Source organism: Tigriopus californicus, chromosome 6 (assembly GCF_007210705.1).
Source record: "Tigriopus californicus strain San Diego chromosome 6, Tcal_SD_v2.1, whole genome shotgun sequence".
In the NCBI taxonomy this organism is placed as follows: Eukaryota; Metazoa; Arthropoda; class Copepoda; order Harpacticoida; family Harpacticidae; genus Tigriopus; species Tigriopus californicus.
The window spans coordinates 5023982-5049518 of record NC_081445.1 but is presented as its reverse complement, the minus strand read 5'-3'; the positions used below and the strand labels follow the sequence as shown (position 1 = coordinate 5049518).

The window sequence follows — 25537 nt, the reverse complement described above, 5'->3', positions numbered from 1 at the left end:
ACGAATACTTACAGACTATTAAAACAATTTAGAACGCAAAATCTGCCTTATCTACCTGCATACTTTGCTCAAACAATACGTTTCCCTGAATCTGTATTTTGGGTTGCTTTTTGAGTTTTTTACATGTTTGGCTTCGCTTTATTTGATTTCATAAAAATCAAAATTTGCAACTCTAGAGAGTGTTGTGTCAACATTGCTGCCAGATTGACCAGATGGCGCAACTCTGCACTGGTTGACGTGTTTTTATGAGTGTTTTTAAGAGTCAGCAAGAAAGGAGGTAAATAAGACAACTTCAACAACAAGGTTGCGAGTTGGGAGCCAAAAGCGTCATTGATTTGCCATATTTCGATTGAAATTACTATAATTGGTTAAATCATCCATAGAAACCGCCAAAACTTTTCAAGGTTTATATGCATATATTTTTGACGCTATGATCCGTATTTTCAAGCTCTTGTTTTTACACAGTATTAAAAGAGAACTGGACATTATATGGCAGAGTCCAATTCATATGTTGTCCATGTAACTCTTACTTTAGTCAGGGCTCTTTCTACCTCCAATTTCCCAGGCCCTCGAAGCTCATCATGACCTTACCTCTCTTTGACTCATCTCCAGTTCATCCAAGGACTCCAGTCGAGCTATGGGCGCTTCCAAGGCAGATTTGAACTCCCAGGATTCTGTAGTTCCACCCCCGTCGGTCGAGCTGCCTTTCGAGTCGTTTCTACCGGCACTAGGCCAACCAGAGAGGTCTTCTGAAAACTAAAAGCAACTTTGTCAAAGAAAGCAAGAATACGAATCAAATCAGAAACCCCTCGTCCCACAAAGCTGGCATCTATATGCCTTGACATTTCGGCCAAAAGACCCTTAAGACATCAAAAAAGGTCCGTCTTTGAACAAGAGGATGGACATCAAAGCTATGGTATATCTCTTTTTGACATGCTGTCTAAAAATTCCCACGGAACATCCTTTTTTTGTATTTGGTCAGGATTGAGTTGTGGTCACCACCAAACCCAGTCAACGCCAATTTGGTCTGACCTTGTTCTTATGTTTTGCAGAGTTTTGGCGCTTTGGGTAAAAAAATATGTCCACCCTCTAAAAAAAAGAGATTGTATCGAACGCGTGTGTATGTACAAAAATCCTTCGTTGACATAATGTAGTGAATTTCCGATTTCCGTAGTATGCAGGCAGGCATGGCATGGCACATCATCTGCAACCAGGTCTTTTACATGGTGCATCTGAGGTGTGTCAACACAACCATATAATGTGAATTGATGGCAAGATGGTTAAAACTGAACATTACAAATGTACAAAGGGCGTGCAAGCGTGCGTGCGATTAAGCTCTTAGTAACCTGTGTGGAGCTGGAGGAAGAAGTGGAAGGAAATAATCGACGGGTCAATTTAGGTGGCCTGGAGCGAGTATCATTCCTCTGACTTTGGCCTTGGGCCAGGGAGTCCCTATTTTGGAGTTGTGCAAATGGGTATGTATGGTGGGCGGAAGAGCTTTGAGGAGGGGGAGTGGGAATTGTAGCGGTGATGATCAAGGGTGTGTTGTGTTTATCCTGTGAAGAAAAGATGGAAGCGTGTGTGGATGGGCAACTAGTGCGCAAACTGGGCAACACTCTGCCTGAGAAGGGTCAAATCGAATCTAGCGATGACGCAACAAGTAAACAAGAAGAAGACTGTCTCAAAAGGTCTTACAAAAAATTGCATTCTTTACTGACTGATACTAAAGGCTGGTCACTGAGTTGTCACTATCACTTGTCTAGAAGTACTCCCCAAGCTTGGGTTTAAGCATAGATCTATGCAGTCCCACTTTGGGTGGTAAACCCTTCGTAGATAATTGAGTGTTGGGCGAAGAAAAGCTTTGGACTAAGCCATATTCTTCGATCAAGTCTTTGAAATTTGTGCATTCAAGCACAATCAATGCCTTACCAACCACTTGAGTAACATTACCCTCGAGAGTATGTTTAAAGCTTGAGGTTTCACATTTGCTAGCAAGCAATTTCTGCTTAAAAGCACGTCGGACTCGGAAGATTCATCAAAAAGGCCCTTCATTCTTCTTATTAAATGTACAAGCCTTTCTTGAAATGCAATTTAAGAATTAATGTAATTTGAAAATCACAGAACTCACATCTGATTCCGTCGCTTCAAAAACATAATTGATCTATGACTTTAAGTTCTGCCGACAACTACAGTTTGTGTTCAAGGTCCAGCAAGTGACCAAAGCTACATAATGTACAAAGCTCTCTTCAATCGAGTGTTTGGCAACCACATTCATAACCGAGAGTCATCTACCATTTTGGGCTCATACCTTGGCTATGTTGGAGGGCTGTGAGGTCGATCTCGACGGGAACCCTTGAGACCCGCCCGTTGGGTGTGCCCTTGAACTGGAGGTGGAATGATGTGGGTTGGAACGTGTCCCATAAGGATTGGGTGGTGATGATGAAGAAGAAGGCCTGGGATTAGTATTCGAACTAGTAGTATTGGTGGAGGAGACGGGCACCACACCCTGGCCTCGGCCTCCACTTGTCTGGGATGGACGGGGTAAAGCAGCTTGTGACTGAGAGGAAGAAGAAGAGGCGGCGGTTTGGTCTTGTAGAATGGAGAGAATGGTTGAAATGTCAGTGGTCACTTTGCTTTCTAATTGGTCCAATTGTCTGCAATGAAAGGTTGTCATCATTCCACACGGGCATTGTAAAGTTTGCCAGGCGAGGTCGAGCAAACGGAACATCGATCTGACTTCCCCAACTCCTGCTTTATCTCCGTGGATTCCTTTCCCAAATGGAACCGAGGTAACTTTGGTTCGGAACGAGGGATAACTTTCAAATGGACTTTCAAGAGCAGAAACTTTTCTCAGAATATAGATACAGATATATGGTCGGTACATCAAACAGATCGATCCCAGCAGGTTTCCGGATATTGAAGCACGTTATGAAAACCCCTCTTTTTATGCTCATGATAGAAATCCAGCCATTAATGTTGCATCATTCAGTATTCATAATCGACATTTTCAAGGCTTCTTTTATGTACTTTCTAAAAGATGGAGTTAAATGTTTAGGCATTCCATGAACAATCACAACTAAAGTTGAATCTAATATTGAAATGAAAGTGGCCCTCATAAATGCGGATTGTAGTTTGCTCTTACAAATTGAGTCTCCTGAAACGAAATAAAACGTGCTCCGTAGCTTCCCATGGCTTTTGGTGGATTTTCAAACATATAACTGTACGAGCAATGAAAAGATGAGGATAATGGATTTTTTAAAATTTAGTTTCTGACGAACGTTCAGTTTCAACATCATTCTTTTTAGATTTGCACATTTTTGGAATTTTCATTTTGCTCATTTGCGCGTCTAGCGAGTGCCACCAATGTCTGGATGCACTTTCGATTGTATTTGAGAGTATGTCAAAACTCCACAAATGGTTTCATCTCAGGGTTGGACTTTTCATTTTCAAACTTTGCTTGTTTTATGTTTCGCATAGTGTTTTTCTTTCTTTCTCTCTTATTCAAACCGTCACAATTTACAGACACCCATCTTTAAAACATGAAACTACTTCATTGTTGTAGTGAGGTGCCAATTAGAGCCTATGTAACGTACATTGTTTGACGTGGTCTTAAAGATATGCCGAGGAATTAAAAAACTCATGTATGGGATTTAAGCACAATTCGAAGAATTAAGAGTTGTTTTCTGGACTTTCTTTTTATTGGCTATGCCTCACAACCCATCCTTACGAAGTGGACTAGTAGTGCCCGTTTTGTTTTCAATTGCATTAGAATTCCGCACGCATTCCATTCCTACCTTCCTATGTAGTCTATTCTCATACTGAGATCTGCTTCTAGTGGTGAGAGTTGGGCTCCTCCGTTCTGGCCAGGCCCATGGGCAACCAGGGTGGTAGTGGTGGGTACGATGGGACTGCTGCTTTGTCGCAGAGCCGCCGTGTTACCGGTGGGTCCAGAAGCATAGGGCAAAAGGGTCACACTCCCTGGTCGAGAACCACTGAAGTCGGATTGTTGGCCAGAATTGCGATGTCCTGGGGTTCGTTGAAAATGAAGAAAAGAACAGAGAGGTCAGAACACGCCGTGTTTTTGTTTCTGGTCAATTGAGTTCCTGGAAACAGGCCTGGCACTGAGGATGAGAGGGCAACACACAAGTGCACTAGTTCTTGTTAGCATCGGCGGATATTTTCAAGTAGAACCCATTTAACACAATGTCATGTATCAAGCATTTGGCTTGATTAGAGAAGGCGATCTTTTTGACGAGCCTCGACTTTGGCATTGAGCGGAACAATGGTCAGTTTGGTTCGGTCACAATTTGGAGTCCTTTCGTACGTACCATCATGCGGTTAATATCCAGCGATTCACATCAGTGTTAAATAATCTATAACAACCATATGAGGCTGCCGGCAGCCACTTGACCTACCCAGACGAGCATCAGATCTAGACATTTGTCGAAGATCCGGCCTCGACAAACTGAGATCCGTTTTGGAAGAGAGCCTCAAATCCGATCTGGACGAGGATCTGGCCTGATCCGACCCCATCAGTCTGGGTACAAAGTGGTTCTGATCCCTGAGGTCATTCAGACTGTGCTTCAAATGATTGAGCATCCCTACATGACGTGTCATTGATTGGCGAGACAAGAGTACGGACTTGAAAAGTTATCCCCTGTGATTGCTAAGAAAACGCGGCAACTGCCGTGAAACCGTTATTGTTAGGGCCTCTCACCTGACAACGAGTTGAGTGGTTTGTTCTCTGGAAAGTCCAGATTGAGCGGTGTCACGTCCATACCTGCCTTCTCGGGCGAAAATTCGACACGACCTGCGTGTGGCATGTAATCCGGAGGAGGCATGGGAGGTCGGTCCGGAGGCATGTCCAACGCTGTGGAGCTTCTATTCTCCACGACTTGAAACGAGGAATAATTCTCGCCCTCTTCCTCGTCATCATCTTGGCTGAAAATGGGGGTCCAATCCTATTATTTATTCCAAGATAGAATCACAAGCTTTGTAATCGTATACATATGTAGACTCTAGTGTATTGATTAGATTTGCAACTGCGTGTTTAAAGAATGGGTTAGATTCACTCGCATTCAAACAAAACGCCCATTCCAAGGCAAAATCAGGGCCTTACACAGTGTTAAGGACCGAATTGATCTCCGCCCGACCGGACGCTCTAGAAAGCCAAGAGATAGTGGTATTGGAAAAAAGGCTGCCAGGTTTCTCAACTTCTCTGAGCACCGACAACGAACGATCTCTAGATAATTGAAGTGCAGTTTACTGGGGATACAGGGGGCACAGCACATACTCATCGTCATCATCTTCATCTCCATCGGTGTTATCTTTCCTCTTCTTCCTGCGTGTCGTTCGGCGTCTAGGCATCTTGTAGTCTTTAACCTCACATCGTTTATCCATCGCATCATTGGTCTCATCCTCGATTTCTTCGAGATCATCACGGAAATAGCGACGAAAGACCGTCGGGTCCACTCCACTCACTTCCTCCTGAAAGTCGTAATGAATAGGGGATCAATTGGAGCAATGCCTTGTGAGCTATGGAAAAAATGGAGACCCTCTCGAGAGCTACATAATACGTGGAGGAGGAGCACTTACATCTCTGAGGTTGAAGGTGACCTCGAGGTTGTTGGAGAAGGATTCAGCAAATTCTGGATAGAGTTCCAAAACCTCTAGGAGGTCATCTCTCATAATCTTATGCAGATCACAATAGGTTAAGGCACGAACATTGCATGAAGACTTCCCAATGGTCGGGTAAATACAAGGATTTTCACCAAATATATCATCTTTGCCTGCAAAAAAGTGGAGTTCGTCGTAACTGCAGGGCACCCTCTGGAGAAAAGAGGAAGTAAAAACGCGTTGATCACTTTCATCCCACTTACCAAGAATGGCCATTACAACATCATCTTTGACAATTTCTATCGAGCCTCTTGAAATGAAGTACAAGGACACGATGACGTCTCCCTGATGCACGAGCGTGTCGCCAGGGGGAGCATGAGTGGTCTTGAATTTCATAGAAAGTGCCCTAAAACGGAGCAAGCAATTGGTCGGATGTTTCAATACAATCGAATTATGTATTGAAAGAATTCATTACTACATGGCGAAAAAAAGAAGAACAAGGGCTATGAAGTGTATTATTTGTACTATGTACCTGAGACAGCCTGAGGAGGCCCCTTCGAATGCGGGGCAATTGTTGAGCAAGTTTCGATTGAGATGAACACAGATATCCGCTTGCAAACAATCTGGAAACCCCTTGAGGACCATATTCATGTCTATGCCATTGGTGTACGTCCAGGCATGCTGAAAAACGGCACAGAAAGGTCCTGAGTTAGAGTTTTCAAGGGATCATATTGGTTCAGCAGACATCGCTTGTTCTTAAAGAAAGATGTACTTGGTAGTTGATTAGCCGATCACCTCAAACCAGGAAGTCAAGAAGTTAGTTTCGATTGTTAGAACAGAACCAAAAGGAACAAGGGACATTCCGCGGAAAGGGGTTAGTCGAACAATCTGTCAACGGTAGTCGTCTTACTTGGAAGTACTCTTCCAATCTCTGCTTTAAGGGACTTGGAATGTGATGGAATTTGATGAATTCTCTAATATTTAACATTTGTGAGTGGTATCGGGTGGTGCCGGAATACAGCCTTGAGATCATAGCACTCACATTACCAAAGATGGTAGCGTACATCAAAGCTGAAAAGAACGGACAGATAAGCGCGTGGCCCCATCGGATAGTCACCTGAAAGTATTCTTCCAGTCTTTGCTTCAGTGGATTGGGGATCTGATAGAACTTATTGAACTCCCGCACCCGTTGCATGGCCGAATGGTATCTAGTCGTGCCCGAGTAGAGGCGTTGAATGATTGCGCTGACATTACCAAAGATACTGGCGTACATAAGGGCTGAGAACAGAAAACGAAGTTGGCCATTAAGCATGGAAGGATGGGGAATATGCATGTTCTATTGGCGTATGTATCATGAGTTACACACTTCAGCGAATGCTTCTTGGGCGTTTGCTCTGGACAGAAACATACTACATCCATGGGTGCAACATTTCTGGACATGCTCTATGGGTCGTGCATGATGGGAAGCGAGAGAGTGGAACACATGCAAGCAAACATTATGTATTAGTTACTAGCCATTCTCCATCCGCTACTTCAGATGAGAGTCTACATAGAGGGATCAGATCAGCCAAGCAAATACGAGAATCAAAGAGGCCCAAGTGGGCCTGCTTGGAGCTATTAGCGCCATGACCTTTCCAGGTTGGGTTGCAAGCTACTTAAGCTATTAAGTTGGCATTTGGCACGTTGGTAGAGGTCACACACCATCAAGGACCAATGCTGAAAATAACTTCAGAGCAGAAGTCTCGTGAGTTTCTGCCAAGTAGGAACCAACAAGTTGGTTTGAAATTTTGCTACCAAGCAACAACACCAACTTGATCCCACCAAGTTGTGAGGAAATAAAACCATGATCAAAGTAGTACCCTGCATTCTTCTCAGTAAAAAGTTTAAGTCACACACCGCACACCAAGGCAGAATAGGGTTAGTTAAAAGTACAGGGTGTCTAAACGCTGTTGCGATGGGTTTTCTCTTATGAAAAGCGAACTTAACTCGGATATGTTTTTCATAATGGTAAAAAGCACGCCATGCTGTCAGTTTGTTCATGAGGAAAAAAGGTTGTCATCTTTTTAGAATTGCGATTCATTGCAGTTTGAATTTAGACAAACCATTCGTATTTATTAATGGAAATATGAAGCAAAGGGAACAAAATTGAAATTCAGACCTAGCAATTACTGAACCTATTCATGGGAGGTTTTCAAATTACAATAGCTTTGAGACACCCTGTACATAAGCGATATTGTTATCATGATCTCAGCAAGTCACCAAAAGAAAATAGCAAAATTCCTTATACTAGGCTGGATGGATTGGCCCCAAAATGGATGAAAAACTTGACTTTATAGGGAAGCCTTCGTCGCCTAAATTGGTGGTTCCAATAGCCCACAGAAAATGGGATCAAGGCGACCTCTTGCGGTCAAAAGCAAGTATAGCTCAAGATTGCCTTCACCTCAACATTCCAAAAGAACACAGGAGGAAGAGTCAAGAACATTGAATAGGAGGAAGGGGATGCAGGATTGAAGTTACATCACGTCCTTTTCAATTTTATTTCACGTTTATAGGTGCCAGAAGCAAGCGGTGCCAAATGCGTCTGAAAGACTCCAAAAGATAATGAAGAGATTCTAACTGACTTCAAAATTTGAACATTCATTTTAGGGCCATCCGGAATTTTGGAAGATACTCTATAGAATGAGTCATGGAACAAAAAAACCAAAACTTAAGAAATACTGTGGTGTCCAATTTGCATCCAATTTGATTAAAAAAACAGTTGTGAGTTTTAATTTCAATTTGACGAAGGGGTTTATTCTGAATGTGCATTTCTAAGACCTAAAACGTAATCAAGGGAAAAGCTCAAGACGTCTCTTGGTATTTTCTGTAGCAGTAGCAGCTGTTAATTATTCACAAATGGAGAAAATAGAATTGGATGAAATGCAAAAGGAGCTCAATCATCATGTGGTAACACTTCACCCATCATCTTTCTTTTGTCAATAGGCAACTAATATTTGTTGTGAGGCATTTAGAAGAGCAGGCTCCTTTGCAAGTGAGGCACAGACTTAAGCAAGCAATCTTTCAAGGGTGTTGGAAAAACTTAAACAAATCTGGAGGTACTTACACCCAATCATCATAATTATCACACAATATATCTTTTCATTTGGCGTATTGGGGGCCACGTTTCCAAACCCCACAGAGGTCAGGGTAGTAAACGTGAAATAAAGTGACGTGATGTAACGGGACTGTTGAGAGAAAGAGAAGAAACATATGATCACTTATGTGGTCAAAACCAGGTGGAACCATGTCAATATTGGGCGACTGAAAAGTCTCCTTTTGTAGACAACATTTCCTTGACTCTGGCCAAAATGAGGGAAGTGATCAAAGCCCACTCTTACTCCAAAGTAACAATATTCATGGAGTGAATCAATCAACCAAATTAAGAACCATAACATCCGACCAGTCCACCCAGCCTTCCACAAGGTTTGAATTGACTTACATCCGGACAACATCATTATGATGGAGAAAATCATTTCGTTGTCTGTGTGAGGCGCTATGTTCCCAAAGCCTACTGAAACAAGTGCCGTAAACACAAAATAGAGGGCAGTGGTGTAGCGGTCCTGTGGGAGGAGGGAATTCATGGCGATTAACATTGGTTTGACAATGCAAGAGGAACCTCAAAGCATGTTTGCAGGGAGGGTTATATCATAGATACATTTGGGCAAAGCACTGTTCATAACTGAAATCAAAACTGCTTGAAGATATTGGAAGAGATAGGTCGGATCCACAAAACTAACCCCGTTAATTTGCCTCACGTTTGACATGAAAGGCACTCTCTGTTGGACCTAAAGAAACGACCTCAGTTTCCAAAAAGAGGGAAATACAGAGCATAATGTTTATAGATTTGGTAAAAGTAGCCTAATAATTCAATTTTTGTTAAACATTGGATACTACACATACTGTTACAGATGACTTTTTATTTGATTCATTAGTAGTCTTAAAAGATTGTACGTTGTATTGATTAAAATACTTTATCAAATGGTGACAAAAAGATAACACATACTCAAAAATAGTTTTTCCAGCAAATGGGCAAGAAGTTATGAAAAGATATTATTGAAACTAGTTTGTATATCTAAGTAAGTGAAAGGAACATGATTACTGTGCTACCATAAGTTTTTGAGAGATTTTTTGAATATCAATTGTAAGAAAGAAATGTCAATTATAGCAATGTTAATGCCCAAAAGTGGCATTATTTTGTGGTTCTAGGCAAATTGAATCAGCTATGTTGTCAACTATTATTTTCAAGCATATCTTTGGCATACAAATCAAGCAGGATGGCATTCCGCATGTGATGCGTTTTTTTCATCGAAATTTTAGGTCTGCATCAACTTGTTGACGAATCCGTAAATCTTATTTACTGTTTTCCCGTCTGTTTGTAAACTTTGAGTTTTTTTCTATGATTGCGATAGATGGCGCTTGTCATGACCGTTCTCTTTCTATAAAAGGCACCAATTGGCCCGTCTCCTATATGGGTGGTATTAGATCCGCTGATGGCTATTAACTACCTAGACCTGCACTATTAACTAAGACACGGAGAGTTCTGACACGGACTGGACAACATTGGTGCAAGATTGTCAAGACACATTGAAGAATGGCATTGTTGTGGACTTGGCCTTGCAATACAAATCACACTGGAGCCCATGACAAATGACAGGTGAGTAGTAAATATAGGTGAGGAGAAATGGTGAGTTCGGTCTCTGTGATATGCTGAAGTGATTGAGGAGTGGCAGAGAAGAGAAACGGTGGGATTTGGAAGTCCATTTGAACCAACCCTCTCGTCAGTACCAAAGGTCAAAGCAATCTAGTCAGGAGCTGCAGGTATGTTGGTTGATCGAAATTGGTCGAAATAAACTAGGAGGATTATTTTTTGTATATGGGTGGCTAGGTAGAGAACTAGTAATAAATAAGATCTGCAAGGGTGGATTCGCCTAATTAGTCGATTCTGTTATCCAATTGAGAATCAATACCGTTCAGAGTGACAAAGGATGAAATAATTTAAGTGCAAAATTGGCTCACAAAAGAAAGTAGAGCACCACAAAAGTCCAACCAGTTGCACGATAAAGGGTCAGGGTGGCGACATGTTTTTTCGTGATTGAAGGACTGTTTGTCCAAGAAGAGAGTTCTTTTGTGTGCCAACACATAGTCGTACAATGAGACAGTACAATATACAAGCAAAAGAAAACAGGAGCTTTCTCTAAAAGAAGTAACCAACCAACTACTTGAGTACATCGTTGTCCACACTTACAGCCTAGCATCATCATACAAATTGCAAATATCTTTTCCAGGTCTGTGTTTGGGGCAACATTTCCAAAACCAACAGAAATGAGGCCAGTAAATGTAAAGTAGAGGGCAGTACAATAGCGTGCCTGCAAGAAATGAATTGATTCGAGAGGTGTCAGCGTTTTTGAGCGCTTGCCTTTTGAGGCACCTTGGCGGAAAAGACAACTAGGTATGAATCGATACATATACAAACTTTTAGAGGGACTGGTCAAAATGTTTCATAATGTTCATCATTTGAAGTCATTAACCAGTAACCAGCATCTGCAACATTTAGTTATCCCAATTTCCAAGCCAGCTGAATACCATAAGGGTGCTTTTTTTGTTTCAAGTTGTCCTTCACGACCAAGCCGGACTAAGTCGCACCCAACTATTGACATATTAATGGGGATTATCAGTGTTATTATTGACCTCATCAATCGTGGCAAGACGGTCATTATTACAGACGAATCTCACCTTCGAATTACGCGTGAACAGTGGGGAAAGTGGAGAACAATGGGGACTAATTGTCAATTACAGCTACGGACTAGGGCATTTCTGTTTCTCGTTTGCCTCTCATTTTGAGAATCTACTAACAATACTGTGGCATCAGATCAATCCAAGATAGAGAGCGTACTTTTGACTGACATCAACGATACTGCAAGCTTCCCAAATTACATCAAGTTGTGCCATGAGATTTAGTATGGAGGATGAAACTTGTACAGATATGCTAACACTTATGAGGAGATAGGAGTTACAAACACTAAGAGCAGTAGTATATCATGTCGAGTCTGTCCTTATCCAAGATGTTAGATACGAAAAACTTACAGCCCATGAGCATGAGGCAAATAGTGAATATCTTTTCGGCCTCCGTGTTTGGAGACACGTTCCCAAATCCCACTGAGGTTAAACCAGTAATGGTGAAGTAGACTGATGTTATGTATCTCGACTGCAAACCGTATACAAGAGCATTATTAAACCAACTGATGTTCTCAATGACTCAAGGACCCTGGCTAGATACGAAGATCACTTGAAAGCTGAACGGAGATCAATTTCTTTTGTGTTGGTGAAACTGAACCCAAGGTTGAACTTGCCTTTATCGACGGGCCACCCGTGTTATTGGCTGTATAAGGTTGGTCAGTGGCATTGGCCAGGCTGGCCAGCCAGCCTATGTGCCTTCCAGGGCCTGACCTCTCTGCGTACCCAATGGCATACCTACATATGTGGAAGAAAAAAAAAAGGCCCAATCAAGAATGATTGTAGTATATACCTTTTACGACCAATCCACCATCGAGTGACTCTACGTGCGTATACGTAGTAGGCGGAACTCACCAAATGCAGGCTAACCAATGAGCGATGAGGGCGAAGGTGGCCATGAGCAGGATAAGAACCGCAGCTCCATACTCGGAGTATCTGTCGATCTTTCGGGCCACTCGTACCAAACGGAGTAAACGAGCCGTCTTCAGGAGGCCAATTAGAGTGGTGGTCTGAGAGGCAAAGTGGACAAGTTGAAATGAGGGCCTCCTAATGGGGAGTGCCCTTAAACAAATAGTTTAAGAGATGAAAAAGTGCGAATTTAATTGGCAAAAGCTTTTAAGCCCACGGAATGGCTCCATTCTTTCTTCAAGTCTTTCACGTTGGGCCAGAGTTGATCGTTTTAAATGGAGAGATAACACTTGGAACCTTTCCTGAGCTAGGACGATGCTCCGGGTTGGATGAAAATGGCTCGAGCTTGAGGTCATCAAAATTGCTTAAAGAGTAAGCTCCTATTACTGTACTACGTATACTGTATACCTCATGTTCATGACGATGAGTCTGAACCCGCAACGGTTAGTCAAAATCAAAGCAATAGGCTTGAAACGATTGAATCAATGGATGGGCCAATAATGTCTAGGCAAAATGTTTCACTAGCATGTGTCTAGCCAGCTCCACTTACCTCGTCCGTGTCCGAGCCAAAAAGCAAGAGATCAAATGGAATGGCGGCCACCAGATCAATGATGAACCATCCCCGGAAATAATGAACCGCAATTTTGGAGGGCGTGCTCACGACCTCGTCATTTTCCGACACATACGTTGTCCGAAAGTTGATCAAGATGTCAATAATGAACATAATATCCACTGAAAGTGAAAACCAATATCCAGCTCACAAATGGATTCGATAAATCGCGAGATTCGCTGGTTGTAAATGACTTGGAACATGGAATATTTTTTATGAAGAAGTTTTCCCATTGAACCAATGGACCAACTTTTTAAGTGACTATCAAACAATTCCTTTCCTCAAAGTGACTGTCTTGAACTGTCTAAATTCTCGGCAGACATGCTGTTCCAGAATTCAGGCCAAAAACTACTCTCTACCCCTCTCGAAACAATTGAGCCGCGTAGAAAGAATTGTTCGTGTGACGTATTAAATCCTTGTGCTTTTCTGTATGTTCCGAGAGTAAATTCAAATCGAGAGCAATTGTGCCATAGTCAAAATCTCATATTCGAAGCCTCTTTAATTTTGTTCATGAACTTTTGGGCATTCAAACGACTGTGCTTGAAATGTTTTGACGTCAATAGTGTACTTTTGAACCTCAAGCAATGGTTTCATTGGTATCGAAGCCAAACAAGTCATCGGAGTTGGCAAAACGCCCATTTTCCCCTAATTCACCCTTGCTTCGATCCCTGGCTATGCAGGTCCCAGTTTCTTTGTGATATTTCAATTGATACATTAATTAATGCCTTAACCGCCTAAATGGGTCAACCTGATTTGTGTGCTTAAGAAGTGCCTCGATCGGTAGATCTACGTAGGTACATAGCAGTACATACGTAGAGTACGTATTTTTTTCCTTTTTACCAACCAACTGGTCTCACCCAAAAGGTCTATAATGACGATGGGGTCATCGGTGTAGTTTTCTGTCTCCGAAGGGCTGGCACTGTATCCCGGCTCATTGAGCAGGAAAGCAGCGACGTAGGGAGTGAACACAGCTGTGTAGATGACCAGAACAAGGATGATCCAATCCCACAGGGCCTTGAACGGCGAGTAGTGCAGAATGGTCCATTTATGAATCCTTGGAGACTGGAGTTTGTACTCTGGCATCACTTCTGCCCCTAGCGATAATACCTGCAAAAAAAGAAGGACCTCAGCATTAGGCTCAGGGTTTTGGGAACCCATGAAAGGTTGACTAGACTTCCGGTGTTTCACACCAGCCTCGATGGACGGACGAGGACATACACCTTAGTCGTACTTGTAGTAAGTAAGTTGAAGGTCTTGATAGGTCTTTTGGCAGATGAGTGGTAAATTATTTGGGATTGAGACTCGCCAGTTGCCACGTGCCTTCCATCTACCACCAACAAAAAAAAGCACTTTCGAAAAACGAAGAAAAAAGAAGGCGAAGGGGAGCTCGTGTTGATAACGCTTTCATGTTTATTGATTATCGATGGCACGAGTCCGAAATTCTGACATTGTCCGTTTTGTTTACGCCAAGCACCTGGATGGATGAACCAATGAATATCCTGATCAACGTGGAACTCGTGCCACTCAATGGAACAATTCATACAACCTTGGAAGTTTGCGTTCGTAGCCCGGTCAACTGAGGATCAAAGACTACGAGACTACGGATCTCCAATATTGCCTGCACGACATCCGAAATGATCTCACGTTACTTTGTCGGCGAGAGCTCCTTTGAAATGATCATTCTGGTGATTCGAACTCGTTAGATGTTCAGAGAGAGCAGCGACAGTCAAAGTCGTTCATCGAATGTCCGTTCATTCGTTCGTTCGTTCGGCTAGAAGGCGACATTTTTCAATTTGAAAGGTGGTCAACTGGACCCGAGTGCCCAGCTGTTCCAAGGCAATTGTTTTCTCAAACGCTCAAACATGAACAATTGCATTCGTGATGATAAGGTAATTTGGAGCAGGGCCAACCCTTGTCCACTTTCTTTGTCCCCAGGTGCTTTTCTCCTCTCTTTTTCGTCTGCCTTTCAACCTTTCAGTATTTCAGCGTTTCAGGGCTGCCAACACTCCCTCACAGCTTACCAGCTCAACTCGACATTTTTTTTTATTGTTGGCTTTCTTCTTGTGGCAAACTAATTCAAACTCAGAGGAACAGAGAGCATGGGTCGAAACACGGTGCATTAATCAGAGGAGATTGTTTACAGTATTTGATGGCCCAAACAATCTGGCGGTCAAACACACATTCGAGGCGGATCTGATTCCTTCCCACCAACCAATGAATGGTACGTGGGAACTAACCTTGTCTTTGAGGGAACAATGGAACAACTCGGGCATCTGATTTTGAACCCTTGACAACGACTTCAAGATCAGATCTTTGTTTTGAAGGAGGCTTAGCTTTCAGTCAAATTTCTTGGAAACATCTTTGCCGAACTGTCTAAGAGGCTTATCCCTCATTAAAAATTCTACGAGGACAACTTCTCCACAATTGGGCACGATAAAAGCTCATGCACTGCATTCCACCTGAACAATAGGGCACCCTTTTATTGTTTGCAATTTGACATTATCTGATCCAATTGTTCCCTCAGTTTGAATGAGTTCTTTCAATATTTGGAATATGATTTTGAAGATCATCTTTTAAGCTTCAAAGTCGATTTGAAGCGAAACCTGACTAATAGAAGAAAGTCCCTCCATCTCACGAACGTATTTACTGTACTTATGTACTTATTTGTTTGAAAATTATCACCTTTTTGAGATGGATTTTTTTTTGTTTGAGTATACTTGACTCTATAAACTGCTTTAGTGCGCTTTTCTTAAAATTGGTCAAGTTTTCAGCACCAATTGGAAAATAAGAAATTAACACGTTTAAATGTTTACCCAGCCCCCCACACAGACAAATCATGGGATTGCTCGGGCATATGACGCTGACGTTTGATTCAAATTTTAGTAGCACTGTGTCTCCATTTCACACTTCATTGCACACCCTCTTTCCCAATTCATTCCTCTCCGGCTAATTGAAAGCGACCATTATCCAGTAGACACTGAGATGATGCATTGATCACTTCTGCTCGATTGACCGCGTTTCTTTCATTTCGGGAAGAAAGCTACAAAAACATAGCATGGCAATGCCAACAAAACCCCAAATGTCTTTCTTTCGACTCCTTACTGCACATCGAGGTAAATTCTTTAATTTACCATGTACGCCAAGGAGGGCACACCATGTACTGCTGGCGTGGTAAAAACGGGTGGCAATGTTTGACTGAAGATGGCCCCGTCCATCACCGAGATTTCCCAGGTTTGTTCACCCGTATCAGCACCTGCTCTGATGATGATAAGGCTGTGCTGGCAATGCATGCAGTGGGAAACGCTCGGTGACTTCCTCTGTCAAGTCTGTAATCATGTCCATTCAGGGGATGGATTGATGGAATTTGTATTGGACAACGATGTCCCTTTGTCCTGAATTTTCCATCCCTCTACGTTCGGATATGTCAGCGCGTGTTCGTCGGTTTGAGCAGAAACTCAATCAAGCTCGACTCGTTTTGGAGTGAGGCCCTCCCCGTCTGCCTCTCAGGAGACATTCATGCCCAAGGTCGACCCGACTCATGAAAGTCTCTAAAGATTCATTGAGCGAGAAGTACAGACATTAGACCATGGAGATGGTTGCTCCCATTCAGATCCAACAGAGTCCTCAGGGGCTTCTTCATAATTCATTGGGGTTTGGACCGGAATACATACGCATGTACCACGTACGAATTGTACATATAGCTGAACACACGCACTCTCACTCTCTAGCTTAGGGTTTATCCAGGGTGTCGGTGAATAGCCAAAGATTTTGTCGGAGACAAGTTATGCAAATGTATGGCATATCAAATCAATCAGAACCGCCCGTGATCATAGCATCCAATGCTGATCATTCAGTTCACCAGGCGTTCTTCCACCGTCATAGCACTACTCAGTAGACGGAGTAAGTACATTTCTCAAGCCCTTAAAGAATGTACCAATACTGCACGTAGATCCAAAGGGATCCTCATTCCATGTTTAAACACCAGTAATGCGCGAAAATCGCAAGTCAACCATACCTGGAACAAAGAAGGAGGACAAGCGGTTAAACATCTTTTGCATTTTTTTAGATCGGAACAACAGATCGGAGAGGGCCTCCTTAACCAGGGATTTGCGACAGTGATCGACAAGAAGTTATCGTAGACCATATCTAAAAATACTACACCTGGGCATCGAGTTATGGATCAACTAAACTAACTTCGAAATAGTTGGCTGGCTCGAGCTCTAATCGGGGTTTGTCAAGGTTGGAATAGTTCGGATGACAGATTGGCATTCCACGGGATCATTTCTCGTCGGAAAAGTACCGGTGACGCGCGTATATTCCGTGTTAATGAGGAATTAACCTTATCAGAAAATTTCTACCTGATAAGTAACGAGTCTGCCGGTCAAATTGTGTTCCAGCAATCTTGGCCCTGATTGCCACTCAAGTTCGGCTACACTATTTACAATTGACTAAGTTTGGCCCACCAATCTCAAAGAAGGAGTGAATAAAAGGACACTGTATTCACAAACAGAATGAACATAGTATAATATGAGTCGGGTTTACGAGCTTGATTCTATTGAATGCAAAGAGGACATGAAAGCGAAAATGAGACTGATACATCTAGTGTTTCCTTGTAGAGTAACGATAGGTAGCAAGTGTGCATATAGGAGATGAAGGTTTGAAACCTTCACGTGACAAATACACTTATTACCGCAAAATCTGTTAATTAGCCGGAATAATATTAGTGTAGATGTAACTAAAAAGAGGGCTATGTACGAGGATACGACAAAGATTTAATGTGTAGAACGTTGCAAAGAAGACGATGAATGGCAAGGCAAGGAAATCGCTTTGGGTCATTCAATACAACTTCTTTGCAAATTATTACGTGGAATGCGATATTCAATGTTTTGAATAAACTCACCATTAAAAGTTTAATGTTGGATCAACTCCATTTTTTCTGTTCATAATGTTGTGCAAAGTGTCATTGCTCGTCAATTTTGATCGATTGAAGTAATTTTCAACTTTAAAACCAGACGTCTTCCAAGGTGCTCAAAATCTATGCCTGTAATATTTCTATTTAAGGTTCACATTTAGCTCTAAATTGCTAGTTGAAATGGTTGACATCTCCGGTAATAGCCTGTTTCTCCTGTAAATGCAAAGTATGCAAACTCAAAGATGAAAAAATACAGAGAATACGAAACTTTTGGCGCCCGCCATGTACCGGATGTGAAGCACTAGACAACAATAAGGTCATCAAACTGACATTTCTCATGACTCTTCATCACTCTTTAGTGTTTGTTGTTGGTTGTCCCCCAAAAGAAACCTCTTCAGGCAACAATCTACTCAGGACCTTTTCCTAATGTTTCCCAAAACCATTAGATTCACAATGCTTCTCAATACACTGGAATAGATTGCTTTGGATCTTGTCTGCATAGAGCAATGTCAGGAACTATAGACGCCTAAAGGGAAACGCATTCATGACTTGCCAGGTGGTCCACAGTCCATTGCAAATCCCTTGTCACTCCTGAATCCTTTGAGAATGAAGTGAGTTTTCCATTTTTCTTCGTCTTTTGTCCTACCCGGTTTTTTCTAGGATGTGTAGCCAGTCAGTCGCTGTTGTGATTGGAATCAGTAAAAAGTCGCTTGAAATTGACTCAGGTGGAGAAATGACCATGCGGGAAGAAAAAAACTCCTTGCTTGGTCCTGGGAATGCTAATCGTCAGAAGGACCAACGCAATGGCCGGCCTTGGGAGTGTGTCTAAGAAGTCCTTAATAAGGATTCTCACCGAAATAATGAAGGAGGTTCCAGCTCGTGACGACCAGCCTTGAGCGAGAAACGAGGGTCATTTATCTAGGCTAATCTTTGAAATACGCGAATTGGGAGGGAGACTTTCTGACTTTGGCTTGCTCGAGCGAGCATTACTACTTCTACTACTTCTGCTGCCACTACTACTACTGCTACTACTACTACTTCTACTGCCATACACCTGAACATAAGAATTGATTCGAAATTAATTCAATGAAGACGTGAACGATGCTCGCTCCTCGATCTTTCTTTCGCCACTGCACTGAGTAGCAATCGTCGAAGAAGTAGCCAAAGAGCAGTCCTGGACTTCATACATTGCAAAGAGTTCCGCAAAAAGTGCGGACTCGACAAAAATCCATGGCTCCTTCCGAAGTCGGACGTCAGAGTCTTCCGACCCGGATTCATTTAAAAGCAACTCGAGCGTTTTTCTAATTAAATCGACTTTTCGCTCTCTCGCTCTCTCGCTCTCTGGTCTTACCTAAAAGTGTCTGTTACTTACTTGCGCTTCAGTGAAGCTCAAACAAATGTACTCTACCCGCGAACGTTCATAGCCTTTGATAGATGAAGTCCTCTCTCTGACCAACGACTTTCGAACGAGGTATTGTGGTGCATGCCGATTTGAACAACACTCAGGGTGGGTGGCCTTAATTATTGCCCAAGTTTTAACGATGTGCGGACAAACTAATGGCTCGATGTTGACATTGGTGAATTACTACTACTTACTACTACGTACAACTGCAGGACATGTGTGACCTCTGGCTCACAGCTAACTAAAATCCAACGATTACTGGATGTACCTACTGCGTTCGTGCGTAGGGAACCGATTACAATTTGAGATCCAAATACCTGATCACATTTTTGGGAGCCTTCTCTTGTGTCGTCATAGAGCATGGATGTAGGACTTCCGCCATTGCTTGAAACCATGTTTGAGAATCAAAATCAGATATTAGGCAGATGTCAGGTCATGTGTGACCTCTGGCTCACAGCTAACTAAAATCCAACGATTACTGGATGTACCTACTGCGTTCGTGCGTAGGGAACCGATTACAATTTGAGATCCAAATACCTGATCACATTTTTGGGAGCCTTCTATTGTGTCGTCATAGAGCATGGATGTAGGACTTCCGCCATTGCTTGAAACCATGTTTGAGAATCAAAATCAGATATTAGGCAGATGTCAGGTAGGCAAGATACTCATACATATATAAATGCATTTTTGAAAAAAAATCAAAAGAGAGAGCCGATGCCATTTTTTGATGATAACGTGCCCAGGGTAAATCGGAGGGGACCGAGTGGATCAAATGGACAAATTTATCGGAAACTATTCAGCTATTCACGATTTTCCGAGACAGCTTCCTACATACATAGTAGAGTACATTTTGTAGTATATTGTGTATCTGTTGACGACGAGTTGTTAACCCTTGCCCATAAGAAAGATGATGTGTTGGACAAGGACGAACCCAAGCGATCCAAGTCACACACACACACATAGTATGTACATATACATGGGCGTATGTAATGGATGGAACAAGCGCTAAGCGGATGCTTTTAAGAGCTACGCCATGACACTGCTACAACCCCTCTACTTTGACTACCTTACAACGACGAGTACATGATGGCGCGGCCTTTCATTTCTACGCTCTCAAGCACCACACTACATTTGTATGACGATTCGCTCCGATTTGTGGTGGCTGAAGGCCAGTCGTGGACACATTTTAACGTCATTTGTTTCACAGAAGTATTTTTCATTTCCACGCTTGGGAAAGTTTCGCTCTGTCTTTCTTTCTATCTATTGAATGTGTCGGTCAGAGCGACCAACAATTCAAAACGATAACACAGGTGTGTTCGTTGAGAGCGTTTATCAATACGTGACGTTTTTTATGGTAGATACATACGTATAACAATGCACGAGGGCAAAGAAAGATTGATTTAATGTCGAATACTAAGGGCTGCTTAACACACCAAAACATCGGTTAATTTGCAATATGCTTTGCACATGTTGGCGAATACGGTCAAGTCTAAAAATAAATAGATTGGTAAAGGAGACAATTTTCTTCATATTAGCTGATCTACGTAATTGAAATTGCCGAGCAATTATTTTTTCTAGATTATAAATCTACAACCAATCATCTTATCCGTGCTCATGTATAATAAGCTTTACCCAACGTAATATCTGTGCCATTAATTTTGTTCATACATTGCATGGAAGATTGTCTTTCCTCAAATTTACTTTTGGTGGGATAGATAATCGGCTTAATAGTGGTCAAATGAGCGGAAATCGTGCGATGTGCTCACAAGTGTTTGGTGAAGTACGATCAGGTCAGGAAATGAGAGCATGTTGTTGCTGTTGCTCATAAGGCAACCTAAGCCCACAGGCAACTTGAGCGGACTCGTTATGTATTAATCATGTGCTCATTGACAACCCTCTCTACATAGTGTGCAATCCTTCCAAAGGTGTGGCAGACACGATCACATTTCACAATCCGTCAATCCGCAAGCCAAAAACTAAAACATTTTTTTTTACATTGTTGGTGGACTCTTCAAATTTTACCCGGCGAACCATCATTAATCACGTGAGACATGGTGGGTTGGCCTCGATTTCCCGTCCCACTCTAAACATACCCAGATTGTGTCTGGGACGATGTCCGCTTCCCCAGATCGAAAATGGGACCAGCATGTATGTAATACATATTCCTCTTTTTTTGTCTGGGGAACAAAGGAACGTGTAACGGAAACAAGAGACTCATGTTGCAGATGTTGCTTTTGGGGCAGCAATTTGGACTTGCATTCCGAAAATGGTCGCAGAGGGCCATTGGGTGGACAAAGGGGGCCCAACTCATCATTAGCGAGAAGTCTGATTTGAAGCCAGCCTTCTTTGGAACATCTTTTCATGCGAACCGAACGGGAGTCGGGTGGAGAGGAAAAGTGCCATCTTCAAGGAAGCTCTTTTCATAACTAATAAAAAGGGAAATGGCTCATGAAACTACCAAAAGACGTAGAGTGAGAGAGTAGGACTGCTCCCCTTACATAAATGTTGGTACCCCGGGCATTGCATCTTTTAGAGCTCTCAGAATCCTATTCACGTGAATTTATTCCTCCCTCGAAATGGCTCTTCTTGAACGCCTCCAAAATTGGCCCTTGTTGCCAGTATCACAAATTTCAGGGATCAGGACCAGGTGCAATCTTCGATGCATTCAAAGCGACGACTTTGAAGAATGGAAAAAAGACCAACCTGATCAAGTCACCCTATTTTGCATTTTTATTTCTCCCCAGTGCCAGATGTCCGCTCAAAGTATGCTGCAGGGATTTGGGGCGAGCCGAGCTAGTCCCTTGTGGAGGGGAAAAAACTTCCTTGGTTGAAAACACAGCTCGAAATATCCATTTAACAAGATGGACACACTGCCGCAATCCATAAGTTCCCGCTAAAAGGGGAAAATTCCAACGAATCCTCTCGAACACTATCATAAATTCTCCTTTGGGTCTGAAGCGCTTAAATCGAAGATAAATGCCCATGTACACACAGACGACCATTTTAGGCTTCTTTTTTTGTCTTTCTACTACTACTGCTAGCTACAACACAAAAGAAGGTGATTAGGGAACTTACAAGTGCAGCCGCCTCTAAGTACGAGTACGAGTACTTGTCTCCTTTCTTCCTGTTACAAGTACGTGAACGTACAGATATAGTACGTGGCGTGCCAGGCTAGATTTTGTGTGCTATGACGACTTGTACATGATTTGGTCATCAGCTCTATCTGTTTTAAAGCGATTTTTAGGGAGAAATTTGGATACTTGGTATCATCACGGGTGGCTTGTTATGTCCAATATTGGCAGACTTTGAGCCCAGAGAGTGGTTCAGAGGAGGAATGACATGCGGCACAACTTCCACCGTCCAAAATCCCCTCCATCTCTCTAACTCACTCACTTTCTCTTTCGTTCTCGTTTAAACCCAAGTCGAGATCTATTTTACATCTCCCTCACCATTTAGCTTGAGGATTTTGAAGGGCTTGAAGCAGATCCTTGTGTCTATTGGCAGCGGATTCCCTACGAAACAAGACCGAGAACGGCTTTCGAATTTTACAGATGACTGATGAAGACTCCTTCTTTTGGCAAAAATGGCGATCAGAGAAGGTTCTTGAATGAGTGAAACAAGAGGGACGTCCATAAGTTGGAGAGCCTTATCAAGGCCGGAAAAGGTCACTTTTGAGGCCATTGTAAGGAGGATTTGGATCTTGATGGGGTGATGCTGCTAATAAATGCAATTCAGATCTTAAGGACCAAAAGTTAGTTTCCGACCTTTGAATTGCAATCTAGAGCTCTAGGCTTCCTTCCCACCGGGTTATGTCTTTTCGCAGACGGGATTCAATCATCTCTGCCAACTTGGATGCACTTTTATTTCTCCCACCGGCACATCTGCACTCTTGCACACCTGATTAGTTGGAACGGTTGTCTGTCTCGAGACTTTCTCCATCTTTGAAAGATTGATAATTTGTGGCAGTCGTCTGCATAATCATACTTTTGTTTTCGGGCACGAGCGAGGGCCTGTGGCTGTTGTTGTAGTTGTTATAGTTGTTGTTAGTGGTGGTGGGGTTCTGCTTAGATCGGGCATTGTGAATGATGATAAAGGATCTGAACAAAAAGTCATTTGACAGTGTAGCCCTCCCGTTTCTTTCCCTCCTTATCCCAACGTACTCTTTCATTTTCTTTGACGCCTACCAACCCCAAAAGAAACTGACCGATCCCACTCAAGATGAATCTCTCTCAGTGCTTTCTGCCCAGTGCATGCATGGCCATTCCGACCCAAAAAGTTATAACCTAGCATTTTGACTTGGATATGAGGCAAATGCAGTACATATAAGGCAAGCCTCTTTGAGCTCCCCCGGTTCCCTGGTTTCACTCATTCCGGCTGTTTTTGGAACAGTTTCGATGCCTTTTCTCGGTCTCCACTTCCGTGGGCACTGCTGCCCGAGTTCCCGCTCGAGTTGGCCCTCAAGAACGAGCGATCCGAGGCAGGAGGTCCAAAGTTCATACCCAGAGCAGTCAATTGGGATTTGGTTCTGCTGTCAATTACATTGTGCCTGGGCATGAGATCGTTCATGGATCTATTCAGGCCCTTGGGAAGGTGAGTCCCTGTGGAATCCCTGACCAAAGGAGGTGGAACCAGCTGGAACAGCAACATCATCAGCGTCATGGGAGTGTGTCGGCTGGATCTACGGTGTACCTCCTTTGGACCACTTTCGGGTCCAATAAAGGAGGGCATTAGTTGGGTTGGTCTTGGCCAGGACCTCTGAGTCTCGCTTGGACCAAGAAGCGCACAACATAAATAACACGATCCAATGTCAAGCCGGAGCAATCACATTGTTTCTTGGTGGCTGGTCCAATTTCTTTGAATTAATTGTTATGTAGATTGGCACGCTCCTGGTCCCGAAAGTATCAGAAGTCTTTGACTTGCTTACCTGGCTGGGAACATTTCCGTGGATCACAGCTGCAATGACCTCTTCTTTCTTCTCATGGGGTAGACTGGATGACAACTGGAGTTCACTTTTATACGGGAACATTGGATCCACGGTGAATGTCGGCGATTGTCGAGACTCTGACGTGGGACTCAAGGTGCCTTGAATCGGACAGGAAGGCTGAGTTAATTCCACATTGTTCACGACGACCACGCCAAATCTTCTGACAAGGCCTTACTTCATGAATACTGAACATTTCTATGTACGTACGTTCATTTGGTTCTCTCTCTGGCTCTCTTTTCTGGTGATGCATTTATTTGAATATTTGGAAAATGGACAGCACACGACAAAGGTACGCCGTCGAAGAATTGTACAGTTCCAAAAATAGACGAGATAGCTTTAAAAGGTTTCCTCGTACTTTGGTGTGGCAAACACAAGTCTAAGGATGCCACTTTGGCTGTCCGAGCACCCTAAATAATGGATGGTGTTTGAAAGCTTGGGATACAAAAAGAAAATATTTTTAAACTCTATCAATGCCGATTATGAGGGTTCAATTCAGAAATTGAAAGCGTTGGGTTCGATTTTCGAAATATAAAAATTTAGAGCAAGAGAGAGAGGCCCTTTGTAGTCATTCAACTAACCTAACGTGCTTGGTGCTATCAACTTAAAATTTCCATGAAAGGTGGACGAGTACGCAATTTTATGGACACTTCTTGAAAATGGACAAGTTGGAGGGTCTTCAAGAACAAGCCAGCATTTGATGGAATATGACAAGAAAGAATGTCAGAATTTAAAGCAATTCCTAGTAGAAAGTGGACCGAGTAAAAAAAAGCCGTATTCTATTCCAAACGAAAAAGCTTTGCTTATTTCACCCCTATGCAAGGAAGACGTCATCACCAAGCACACACAAAGGGGGGAACATTTACAACTTTTATTCCGATTAAACAAGGTTGCAGTTGGATCTTTGAACAAAGAATAGCTTAGCCAATATTGAGCTCAGTCAAACGTCTGAATCAAAAAAGTGATAGACATTTAAAACTCTGCCCAGCGAAAGCACAGAATGAAAGAGCTAGCACCACATCGGTGAGATCTGAACAATTGTCCCTCTTTAGCATTTCCGCCCAGAGATGCCGTCATCCATGCCCTAGGTCAACATGAAATTTGATCGCCAAGTCATTTGCGTCGGAGATTGCTGCATTAGCAACTGAATAATAGATAGGGAGAGCGTCAAATTATCCTTTGAATCAAGCTTCACATACATTTTGCTTAACAGCAGAACGGATCGATAGTTTTCTCCACAATTGAACGGTTGCTGAGCTTAAGACTAAAAAAAGGACCAGGCACGAAAAACTTTGCTTGAAATAAAAGATCAAACACATCCAACGATCTCGACAT

At 42.7% G+C, this 25537-nt stretch overlaps 2 protein-coding genes across 5 annotated transcripts in view; both read right to left on the bottom strand.

The window, feature by feature from the left end:
* LOC131882817 (potassium voltage-gated channel subfamily H member 7-like) overlaps positions 1-25537 on the bottom strand; it is an 83424-nt gene that overhangs the window by 1682 nt on the left and 56205 nt on the right. For all 4 annotated transcript variants that reach the window (XM_059230083.1, XM_059230085.1, XM_059230087.1 and 1 more), the window contains 17 exons: positions 13765-14014; positions 12848-13029; positions 12244-12398; positions 12006-12126; positions 9095-9215; positions 6734-6894; positions 6149-6297; positions 5880-6022; positions 5596-5789; positions 5294-5487; positions 5120-5161; positions 4718-4941; positions 4416-4601; positions 3795-4026; positions 2309-2654; positions 1347-1556; positions 592-756 (listed from right to left, as the gene is read on the bottom strand). In XM_059230083.1, the coding sequence (XP_059086066.1) occupies positions 592-756; positions 1347-1556; positions 2309-2654; positions 3795-4026; positions 4416-4601; positions 4718-4941; positions 5120-5161; positions 5294-5487; positions 5596-5789; positions 5880-6022; positions 6149-6297; positions 6734-6894; positions 9095-9215; positions 12006-12126; positions 12244-12398; positions 12848-13029; positions 13765-14014 (3075 nt within the window). The remainder of the gene's footprint in view (positions 1-591; positions 757-1346; positions 1557-2308; positions 2655-3794; positions 4027-4415; positions 4602-4717; positions 4942-5119; positions 5162-5293; positions 5488-5595; positions 5790-5879; positions 6023-6148; positions 6298-6733; positions 6895-9094; positions 9216-12005; positions 12127-12243; positions 12399-12847; positions 13030-13764; positions 14015-25537) is intronic.
* Positions 19785-25537, bottom strand: part of LOC131882818 (uncharacterized) — a 9629-nt gene continuing 3876 nt past the window's right edge. The window contains exons 4-6 of the mRNA XM_059230088.1: positions 24146-24303; positions 22671-23853; positions 19785-19825 (exon numbers count right to left, since the gene is read on the bottom strand). Coding sequence (XP_059086071.1) covers positions 23587-23853; positions 24146-24303 — 425 coding nt within the window. The 3' untranslated portion in view covers positions 19785-19825; positions 22671-23586. The remainder of the gene's footprint in view (positions 19826-22670; positions 23854-24145; positions 24304-25537) is intronic.